This window comes from Prosopis cineraria, unplaced genomic scaffold, assembly GCF_029017545.1.
Source record: "Prosopis cineraria cultivar Desert tree isolate PC_DT_omini unplaced genomic scaffold, ASM2901754v1 PC3, whole genome shotgun sequence".
NCBI classification, from domain to species: Eukaryota; Viridiplantae; Streptophyta; class Magnoliopsida; order Fabales; family Fabaceae; genus Prosopis; species Prosopis cineraria.
The window spans coordinates 47343092-47353993 of record NW_026555334.1 but is presented as its reverse complement, the minus strand read 5'-3'; the positions used below and the strand labels follow the sequence as shown (position 1 = coordinate 47353993).

Sequence of the window (10902 nt, the reverse complement as noted above, 5' to 3'; positions counted from 1 at the left end):
ATTTGCCTCCGGCTGCTAGCTAGTCCACTTGAACCGTTTGTCAACATTTTCTAATAGAATTTAGCAGCTTGAGAATCGGTTCCCTGAACAGGGTAATGCCAACAGGTTTCTTTTTTATTTTCTAATATGATTCTATTTCTTTTCGGAGCTCTTATCCTAGAGAACCAAAAAAAAAGAGGGAAAAAAAAAAGAGTTCTTTATCATTAGAGCATGTTATTAGAAAATCACGAAGTCACAAGCATTGATTGTGATGACTTGGAAAGTAACAATGCAAACCAGCTCATTAGCATAAAAGAGAAGGCATCATCAGAGCCTCGTCAAAGGCGCAAATTAAGGAAGGAAAATTGGAACCAATGAACTGTATGGGAAAAGCATAGCAACTGGAGTTGATAATTGTGGTGGATACAAGCCTTGTGTTTTCATCATTATAAAGTTTCAAAAGCACTTCACTTTTGCCCACATCTTATCTAATAAAGTATGTCCTTTTGAAACCTAAAAAGAAAATACATAAATACTCCGTGCTCATATGTATATATAAAAGCCAAAATTCAACATCCCGCTTCTTGGAATTGTTATTCCGCAAGCACTTATCAAACTCATTTATACCAAAATCAAGCAAAGCTTGCTCTCACATATGATTTGAGAAAAAACATGATCCAAGGTTGTTTCAGCCAACCCGGCTCACCATCAAGCATCTCTCAAGTGCCTCAGAACCTCGTAACCTGTATATACCAAATTCAACCATGCAATTCACCGACCTATCTCACCCTCAGTTGGTCCAGCACACTTCTCTCTCGTTCCTTGCTCATATGTTCTACAGATACCTTCTCCATCACCATTTCTCTCAACCCTTCAACCCTTTCACTCTTCAAAACACGACCGGGATCAAAATCCATCCATCTCACTCAAACCCGCCAACATGTCCGGAAAATCAAGCTCTACTGGGACTTTTCTCGAGCACGTTACAGTCATAACTCAGCTGAGCCGGAGTCATGCTTCTACTTGGCAATTGTCAGCGATGGCAAACTCGAATTCTTTCTCGGTGATCTTTTCGACGATTTGACCAGGCGTTCTAACAGATTGGTCACAACCCGCCAGCCCCCTGAACCGGTTCTGCTGTCTAGGAGAGAACACGTTTTCGGAAGCAGGAGTTACAAATCGCGAGCTCAATTCTTGGGGGCCAAACACGAAATAGAGATCGAATGCGATGAGGGTGTGCTCAAAGTGAAAGTGGATGGCCAAACTAGCTTGGTTGTGAAAAGGCTGTCCTGGAAATTCAGAGGGAACGAGAGAATCATGATCGATGGAATTGAAGTCGAGTTCTTTTGGGACGTGTTCAGCTGGGTTAATAGCAATAGCAACGGCCACGGTGTTTTCGTGTTTCAAGTAGGGGACGGCGGTGTGCTGCCGGAAATGGTGGGTCCAGAGAAGAAGTTAATGAGGAAGAGCTTGTCGTCGGGACCAACGTCGGCGCCAACGATGACATCGTTGTCGGCGTCGCTGTCGAGCTCTAGCGTGTTACAGTGGACGGAGGAAAGCAGCGACGGAGGGAGGAGCTCGTGCTCTTCATCGACGAGGTCGTGCGGAAGCAATGGTGGGTTCTCTTTGTTGCTGTATGCTTGGAGCAGAGACTAGAATCCGAAAAGGAAACAAGCCGTTTGGCCGGCGCTATACAGTTCATTGCAAGGCTTGGTTATTTCAATTCAGGATTTCTCAATTCTTTGCAGGCCTTTTCAAATTCTAATGGCTGTGTTATGGAGTGCAATTTTTTCCGTTCATCATGTTGCAAGTTTCTTTTCTCCGGCCATAACACTCCATTATAATTTTTTCCATTTTATTTTCAATTTGATTTGTTCAACAAGAATATGTACATGGAATCAATCTTTTGTTTGTGTAATGAGAATCCAAAGGCCTAAAATAAAAATTTAAATATAAGACTAGAACGCAGGTTAGCGTTGTAGTTTTGGAATCAATCTTTCGGTTGTGTAATGAGAATCCAACGCATGTTAGGGTCGATTATGGAACAAGTTGCGATGAGACCATGACGATGGAACGCGCCTTTGATAAAGTTGTGTTGAATAATGTTTTTTCCTTCGGTCCCCGTTGTATTGCCCTCTAGAGGGGTTGGGAGATGGCTGAGCAATGATGAGGATACAGCGCAAAGGTCAGAAGACCGTTTACCTTGAAATTGAATGCTTCAAAGCAGAGCAACACTGCCAGTCCACCTTCAAATTATTATGTGATGTACGCCATCCTGATTGAAAGCTGGCCTCTTCTTCCCCTTTACAAATGGCCATAGGTCCCCCCCACCTTCTCTTACACCATGTTCTTTCCATTTTCTTTCATTCAAAAATAAGCAAAACAGGCAAGAAAAAGAAATGGCCTTTGGTCCCATATTCTTTTTTTTTTTCTTTTCTTTTTTCTTAATGAAAAAATTAAGGTTTATTTAAAAATTTATTTTGAAAATAATTTTCTAATCTTCATGTTTTAAAAAATGTTTTAGAGAATATAAAAACTAACTATTGTTTTGAAAAATAAAAAAAATAAAAATATTTTTAAAAAACTTGAGATCATAGTTATATAGTTTTATAAAATCTTGTAATCCTTTTAGATTAATTCGATGATTAACTTGATTTCATAATTAGTTGTAAATTAATAAGAGTGACTTTACATTACACAGCATAGAGAAGGTCATGCTGGATGCTGCTACGGTATGAAAAATGACATTTTTGACCTTTTTATTTTTATTTTTCCTAGCTAATGGGATACTTCCTAATGCTTTTAGAACTCTGCTTTGTGATTAAAGTGGGCCTTGTTATATTCACAAAAAAAAAAAAAGTGAGCCTTGCCTCGTTACGCTTTAAACTATTTGTAGTCTTAGGATCTTAAAAATTTGCTTAATAATACCTTATCCTAATGGGTTTAAATCCTTTTTTAGTATATTAGTAGCTATTAAATAACTTAAATCCTTTTTTTTCATGACAGGTTTCTCTGACTAATACTATTTTCTGTATCTTCAAATTATAAGTTTAATTTTATTAACCATAATAGATCTTTAACCCAGATCTTCTTTTTTTTTCCTACTATAATTAGCTTTCCTTAATTACAATTAATTTTTTTTGCTATGGTAAGGTGACTAGGGTGATTAATCCTTATTTACCATGATAATATATGATATTATGGTTAAGGCCAGTGGAGTAATTAGAAAATATTATACATAGGATTTTAATTGAGGGATCAAGTTGTAAATGATTATGTGAACGCAATAACAACTATTACAAGGGACAATTATAGTTATCATTTTTTGCAAATATTATTGAGTCTACTACAAAACTCTTGAGTAGGAACATGGATGTTAAATTTTTCTTTATTTATTGAGAGGAAAACTTGATGGTTGATTACTTAACTAAATTAGCTTTCAGCCTCACTGATGATGTTAATTTTTTCGCTCACCCACCCATTGCATGACTGATGTGCTATTGGGTTTAGGTTCTGTTTTGTTTTTCTAATATTCTGTTTCTTTTTTCTGGCTATTTGTAGTGCATTGCTTGTATTTTGGCTTCCTTTCTGAATGAAATTGTTCTCTTGTTTTATTAAAACAAAAAAAGATTAATTTTCCCTTTTTAAATATCAGAGCAACCCAGATAAATTGAAAGAAAAATATCAATAAACGATCTTGGAAGCCATTTCATAAAAGAATTCCTAACAATTAAATGTTAACAAATTAATAAGTAAAGTTGATGTTTTAATAAGTATATGATCCGTTGAGGTCCTTATAAGATATTAAATTTTTTTAGGTATCATTCGTTGATCTTCTCCCCAAATACTCAATGCACTTTATTCACAAAGTTCTATACCTAATTAAGAGCCAATGACGCAACTCAAACAATGAGTTTGAAATAAGCATAATATGTAACACCAAAGCTTCACAGTTCACTTTGGCCCCCCAAAAAAAAACAAAAGATTCAAAGTTCACTGCTTCTTGCCCAAATTCGTGAGGAACTACAAGCCATTTGATTATTTTGTTGATGTATATACAATCTGTCAATTCACATTCAAATCGGATGCAGCACCCAGAGAATCGATGTGAATGCAATAAGAATTATTCACCCAACAGAATTTCCAGAGTTGAAGCTGAAAATCTGACCAATAGCTTCAAGTGCAGAAACATTCCAACTCTCAACATGCTTCACAATCTGTCTCCCAAAAAAAAAAAAAATGGTTGCAGGCACCAGTTAGCATGCAATATAAAAGCTAAAAAAGAATCAGTTTAGGTTTATGTGGCAGCAAGATGAGGTTGTATTATTTTATTCTAATTACTCTGAATTTTCCGTCCAATTCATAAAGAGTGCTCCCATCAATACAAATCAGAGGTCTCCAAGGAAGCTTCAAGTTAGTCCTGCATATATCAAACAAAGACGAAGGCAAGGGTTCATTTTCATCTAACTTCAGTTGAAGCAATGCAATTAAAAAGTGCTCAAACATTAATGTTAAAAAGATAAAACTCAGCTTCAGCACCTTAGTTTCCAGGTTGCCACAACAAAATTCGTGTCAGAATCAACGACCTGCATCCATTTCAAATCATGAATGAAGCTTGAGAGCGGATCTGCATGCCTCTTTAACAGTAAAATGAATTATAAACAGTGAATGACAGGAGGCCAATTTGTTCTCCGTTAGAAAAAAAAGGCAGAGATTAAAGAAGACGAAAACCGGTCAGTCAAAGTTTCAAGTTCAATGACAGGCCGCACGTGAAAGTAACTGGAGTGGCTGTTATCTTCATCTGGTTTTACAACTGGCTTAATAATTCAGATGGGAAAACTACCTTTCTGATTTTTTGCAGTGTAATTGATGCACGGTCAAAGAAAGGAACAAGCAATTTCAAGTTGCGCGCATACAACTCCCTTCCTGAATTGAATGACCACACATCATTTTAGTTACTCGGCAAATTTCTACTCTCAAGCTTATTTTTTCCTCAGTTAGCCAGATGTTTTGAAGATTTGATAACAACGGAGGAACTCCAGTCATGATTCTAGCCACTTACCCCGAAAGCTAATAGTTGGATCTTCGAAGATACAATCTTCAGCATAAATAGAAGGCGTGAAATCCCCTAGTTACATGAGAGAAAAAGTAAAAACAAAATCAGTCATGTCTGCTAATGGATTTTCAGTAAGTTATTAGGGGCCAAAAGCTCAGTCAGTGACCGCACTTGCTACTGAAATGAAATAAAGCAGAAGGAGAGTGTGGGGTTAACCTGTAACAAAATAAGCATTCACGTAATCAGATTGAATGATGAGGAGAACATCATCCACACTTGAAGCTGGGGATTCATCCGCTTGTTCCTCTGTGACGCTAAGCAAAATGCTGAAAATCAGTCAAGGCAAGAAGAAATTGAATAAAAAGGATGAGAAGGATAGTGAAGGAGTTAAAAGCACCTGGCTGAAGAGGAGGGAGAGAGAAGGCGCAAAAGCTCAGTGACTGCACTTACAGCTATTTTCAACGAGGGAGGAGTCTGTGGGTTGAGAGAGGCATAATCGGTTCTCTTATGGCGTGTGGTGGAGGTGGAGCAGCATTTGACACCATGGATTCTCTGCAGATGAAGCATCAGATCAAAGCTGAAACGAACAGCGGAGGGATCAATTTATAACCAAAGATTTGATACCTGGGAGTATAAGCTTGTCAGAGGATGCCCAGCCCTCCATAACACTTCTGCCATTTCTCTCTTTCTTTCTGCTTCTGTTTCATTGATCACTGATTTGGGTGTTGTAACTTGTACACTTGTGAACCTACTTTCCGCTCCTTTTTTTTTTTTTTTTTTTTTTTGTAAACTCATTTTCTCATGAGAAACCTCTGCGTCTTATCATTTTTCATTCTGCACCCCTCACAACAACAACAACAACAAAACGGAATATTGTGTGGCTGTGGTTTGGGCCTTGATGAGCACTCCCTCATATTAAACATCATCCATAAATCAAATATGTGGGGACCTGAGGGTGGAGATACTTGGTAAAGGCCACTCAAACATGTACTGTAATTATTAAATAAAATTAGTTTTTTTTTGTGCCCCCTCAATAAAATAAATGATGTTGAGACTTTATTATTTTGTTTAATACAATAACATAGTTGAAAAAATGTGCAAGACAAATCAAGATTAAGTTACGCTAAAAAGAAAAAATCCTTACATCCAAGTGGTGGTAAATAAAATAAAATAAAAAACTTGATATGCAAATTGTCTTAGTAAACCTGGATCTTGGGTAAAATTGAAATGCAAGATGAAATGCTGAGTTATTTTTAAATTATTTGTATATAACATAAAAAATTTAATGAAGGCAAGAATCGCATGTTTAGAATAAGGTCAGCTGTTTTGTCATAAAACGAATAGCAATGCAAATAATTTGATAGCAAAAGAAAATTTAAAGACATCAAGGCCCTGTTGTTGGTGGGAAAAAATTGAGGTGGGCTTCTATTTATGATTTTTAATTAATAAACATCACTAATAATAGTATTACTCTTATGAGAATAAGAAGAATATAAGTGAAAAAGGTGGGGAAAAAAACAAGACGAGAGAGAATTATAAAGAAAGGAGAAGTAATATTCATACATATATCTATCTCGTATGTATGATACATTGCTTCTATTTATAAACTCTAATCTTATTCAATAGTTACAATAAATTGAATAGAAAAATTAATTTATATCCATATACAATATATAACTTTTGAGTTTGTGAGTAGTAAGCTTGTAAAAAAAAAAAAACTAAAATCATGCATTAGAGAGTTTATGTGGTGTAAAATATAAAAGGTTAAGAGTTGAGAGAATTTATGAACATTCATGTATTATAATATTTATAACAATTATATATATTTACTAAAGAAATTTAATGAATCCTTATGGTGTTCAAATAGTAATTATGAATATTTTTACTTTTTAAATTCTAAACTTAACAACACTGGATTCATGAATGATTAGACGTGATAAGATGGGCGATCTATAATGCAGTAGTAATTAAGTTTATTGCATTCCTTGGTATACTCATGTAATCTCATTTATAAGATATAGAAGATTTTTTTGTTCTATTTATAAATTACATAAATAAATTTTTATTATAAGTTTTTTTATCCCCATTAAACATTAGAAAGAAAAATATATTATTAAAATATATATTTAATAAAAATAAAATTAAAAACTTATTAAATTTTTAAATAAAGTTAATAATTTTTGTTTTCTAAGTTTCAGTTAAAATATGTTGCAAGTGAATCAGAATTATATAATTATCTTTGCCCATAATAACCTGAATTTTATTGTCATTTCCTCTTTTCTTAATCAATCAATTAGTCCCAGATGTATAGACCAGGTTCGTCACTCACTTGTTTCTAGATGCCTCATCACCTCGTTTCTAGTTCTTATCAGCATCTGCCGGGAGGAGTGAGGACTGGGAGCGAGTCACTCGTCCATTGATCTCTAACCCGGCAATCCCTTTTAGTATCACCGGCGAGCCGCCACCGTCGTCATCGCCATGGCAGACTTCAACGCCGCCGCCACTCGCCCTATCAAGATTATCACGGGCGCCGACTCCTTTGGCTGTTCTCTCAAAGACGCTTTAGTCACCCATTTGCGATCCCTAAACATTGACGTCGAAGATCTCGGCACTTCCTCTTACTACTCGATCGCAGCCGAGGTCGGTCGCCGAGTTTCCGAGTCTTTGTCATCTTCGTCATCCCCTGAGACTCGGGGACTTGTTGCTTGTGGCACCGGCTTCGGCGTCTCAATCTTCGCCAACAAATTCCCGGGCGTCTTCGCCGCGACTTGCCTCAACCCCTCTGAAGCCCGCAATGCCCGCTCCATCAACAATTCCAATGTCCTCGCCGTCTCCGGCCTGTCCACCTCCCCTGAATCGGCCATTGAAATTCTGGATACCTGGCTCAATGCCCCTTTCAAATCCCCATGCCCTGCATCTGACAACAAGCCGTGGCCCGATGAAATTCAATCGTTCCTCGATAATTCGCTGGTGGAGATGCCCAAAATTGGGGAGAGATCTCCTGTGGTGGATACCTGCGCGGTTTGTTGTTTGGTGAAGAACCGAGAACTGAATCCGATTGATATAATTCCAGGCGGGTCGATGAAGATTCTGAGAGAAACCCCCACATCGGCGTTCGTGAGGTTCAAGGCGGGGAGCGTGGAGCCAGCGCATCACCACACATTTGGTCACGATTTGGCGGTGATCCAGGGCAAGAAAAGCGTCTGGAATTTGAGTAAGAAGGAGAGGTACGATTTGACGGTTGGGGATTACTTGTTCACCCCACCTGGGGATGTGCATAGAGTGAAATACTACGAGGACACTGAATTTTTCATCAAGTGGGATGGCCACTGGGATATGTTCTTTGACGAGGATCTTGACACCGCCAGAAACGCCATTGACAAGGAGATAGTCGATAAGCACCCAGAATTCTAATACAAGTCGTGGCTTTTGATTATGCTTTGAGTCCGAAGATTTTGCCGACAAGCACCAAGAAGTGTAGCTGATATTATGGCATTTTCTTTGAAGGCTGTCAGACACTATGAACCGGGCATTCATGATGATCTTGCGAGGTGTTATCGTTGATTACTTGTTTTCTGTGTGTTTTCTTCTCCGAAATAATGAAGTTTGTTTCATCGTTGCCTCCCCCCAACACAAATACCCAGAGTTAGTTCCGTTCCAACCAGTTTAAAAAATTCGTAAGTGAAGTGTGAATCAACTGAGATTAATAAAATATGATTAAGAGAAAAGTTTGTAATTGTAACATAATTTATATTTATATATGTTTTCGCAAAATTAATTAAATAAATTAAAATTTATTTAGATAATTTAATTTAAAAGTTATTTGAAATAAATAATGATAAAAATGAATATGAATTTTTTTATATATGTTTGTATGATTAATTTGATATTTAGAAAAAATTAAACTTCAAAGTTTAAAATGACAATTTAAAAAAGGTAGATTACAAATTTAAAGTACATTGATAAATAAATAAAAATTATTTTTTTAATAAGGTTGATAATAGAATCGAAACTATAATACAGGTTATATAAATTGGCCAAAATAATCAGTTATATAGGTTAAATTGAGTTGAAGAATAATCGATCAAATGGGATAGATTGTGTTGAAAAAATGGACCCAATTAAAATGAGTTTTTTTTTATTTAGATTAAATAACTCATGAATTATATGGACTAATTTTAATAAATTAAGGTTGGTTTGTTTAACTCAATTATTTAAAATTATAAAAAAAATTGGAAGAGTGTTTTGATTAATAAATTTTGATAAATAGATAGGCTAGCTTAATTTATATATTTTATATGAATGTTATATATTAACATTTTGGTGTATCTATAATGAATTACGACATAAAAGGATATCATATTAAAATTTATTATCATTTTCATTTAGGTATATTTTTAAAAAATTTATAAAAAATTAATTGAAACATAAAATTAAATGAATCAGCTGATTAACCTATTTAAATTGCTACCTCTCAAGAATTAGGTTGGGTTGGATTGAAATTTTTTAACTCATATAAAAACAAATTAAATCCAACTTAACTCGTATGGGCCAACTTATATGGTCTGGGTTAGCTAATTAAAATATTAAAATAAATATATTTTGTATTATCATCATTTAAATGCTTTTAAAAATAAGATAAAAACATTTGTCTATGATAATTACTAAATGAATAATATATTTATTTTAATATTATGATTAATAATCTTACATCATTAAATCAAACAAGTAACTAAATAGACAGACATGATGAAATATGAAAGTAGATATTGAGCTCGAAAAGAATTAAATCCACGCATGACTGTTTACGAAGATACAGCGAGCCAATCCAATTATACTGTACATGCATGAAGGGCAAATGTCAAAGGTGATAATATATATATGTATGTATGTATGTATAAAGAGGGGGGAGAGAGAAAAGGCAGCTCAACGCGCTTTAGCTCCAAAAGCCGGGAATTTTAGCTTCGTCAAAACTCTTCTGAATTCTTTTCCACCCAAACATAATGTTTTAAATGAGCGTTTCACGTCTAAACTGAGATTGGGAACACCCAAACCTCAGTTGAGGAGTTAGCCAAACAAACACTTGTGTTTGAATTAAAAAAATTAGCAAATAAAGTTAAAATTTAATTGAGATTAGTAAATTAATGTTAAAAAAAAATATGTAACTGTAACATAATTTATGTTTGAATGTCTTTTTTTAAAAGTTAATTGGACAAACTAAAATTTATTTAAATAATTTGATTCAAAAGTCAATTAAGACATACAGTGACAAAAATATATAAATTTTCTTCCATATATTTTTATAACTAATTTAATATTTTTTCTTAAATTTAAAATTACAATTAGTAAGTAAAAAAATAGACATGGATTATTTTTGTGGCCAATTTCATAATTTTAGAAAAAAAATATGAAACTTAAAATTACAATTAGTAAGCAAAAAATCTTAACTTTTAGCAGCAAATAGAGGATGAATCAGCAAAAAGGAAAAAGTAATGTCCGGCCAAAACATCACCAATATATGCAATAACATAGTAATAAATAACTAACGACACTTGATTACCAGTTAAGCTAATATTAACATGTCAAAGGGCTGACCCTTTCTTATTGCAGAAGCCAACAATAAGAAGCGGTCTATATCATATTACGATTCATAAATGATGCGTATACATTGTTGGGCCACATATGTCGCAAAATAGTGAGTCCTTAAGATCCACTTCTTGTCCTAGCTACTTCAAAATTGAGTATTTCAAGTGTCACTCTAAAGATAATGTAGCCTCTAAGTTCCCTCAATGTGCTTTACCCCTTAAATCCCAAGAAGAAGGTGTATTAATTGAGTGCACACCCAATATTGTGGTACATCTTGTCTA

At 34.9% G+C, this 10902-nt stretch overlaps 3 protein-coding genes across 4 annotated transcripts; 2 read left to right on the top strand and 1 right to left on the bottom strand.

The window, feature by feature from the left end:
* The first annotated feature begins 582 nt into the window (after positions 1 to 582).
* On the top strand, positions 583 to 1976 carry LOC129306712 (uncharacterized). Its single transcript, XM_054947430.1, has one exon. The coding sequence runs from the start codon at positions 652 to 654 to the stop codon at positions 1633 to 1635; it is 984 nt and encodes a 327-aa protein (XP_054803405.1). The 5' UTR covers positions 583 to 651; the 3' UTR covers positions 1636 to 1976.
* A 1837-nt stretch (positions 1977 to 3813) lies between these two features.
* On the bottom strand, positions 3814 to 5901 carry LOC129306861 (uncharacterized). Of its 2 annotated transcripts, none has more exons than XM_054947632.1 (8): positions 5660 to 5901; positions 5433 to 5587; positions 5252 to 5349; positions 5042 to 5107; positions 4823 to 4905; positions 4519 to 4565; positions 4321 to 4399; positions 3814 to 4200 (listed from the first exon to the last, which is right to left on the bottom strand). In XM_054947632.1, the coding sequence occupies exons 1-8, from the start codon at positions 5828 to 5830 to the stop codon at positions 4180 to 4182; spliced, it is 720 nt and encodes a 239-aa protein (XP_054803607.1). In that variant the 5' UTR covers positions 5831 to 5901; the 3' UTR covers positions 3814 to 4179. The 2 variants fall into 2 exon arrangements, with proteins under 2 accessions (XP_054803607.1, XP_054803606.1); XM_054947631.1 differs by having other exon boundaries at positions 3890 to 4196; positions 5660 to 5892.
* A 1453-nt stretch (positions 5902 to 7354) lies between these two features.
* LOC129306860 (DNA damage-repair/toleration protein DRT102) lies at positions 7355 to 8649 on the top strand. Its single transcript, XM_054947630.1, has one exon. The coding sequence runs from the start codon at positions 7514 to 7516 to the stop codon at positions 8447 to 8449; it is 936 nt and encodes a 311-aa protein (XP_054803605.1). The 5' UTR covers positions 7355 to 7513; the 3' UTR covers positions 8450 to 8649.
* Positions 8650 to 10902: the final 2253 nt, after the last annotated feature.

Bases quoted from the DNA above. Each gene is read 5' to 3' on its own strand.
- LOC129306712 (XM_054947430.1), top strand. From the start codon at position 652: ATGATCCAAGGTTGTTTCAGCCAACCCGGCTCACCATCAAGCATCTCT.
- LOC129306860 (XM_054947630.1), top strand. From the start codon at position 7,514: ATGGCAGACTTCAACGCCGCCGCCACTCGCCCTATCAAGATTATCACG.
- LOC129306861 (XM_054947631.1), bottom strand. From the start codon at position 5,830: ATGAGTTTACAAAAAAAAAAAAAAAAAAAAAAAGGAGCGGAAAGTAGG. The intron at 5,350-5,432 runs GTGCTTTTAACT...CATTTTGCTTAG, and splicing joins TCTCCCTCCTCTTCAGCCAG to CGTCACAGAGGAACAAGCGG. The intron at 4,906-5,041 runs GTAAGTGGCTAG...CATTCAATTCAG, and splicing joins TCCAACTATTAGCTTTCGGG to GAAGGGAGTTGTATGCGCGC.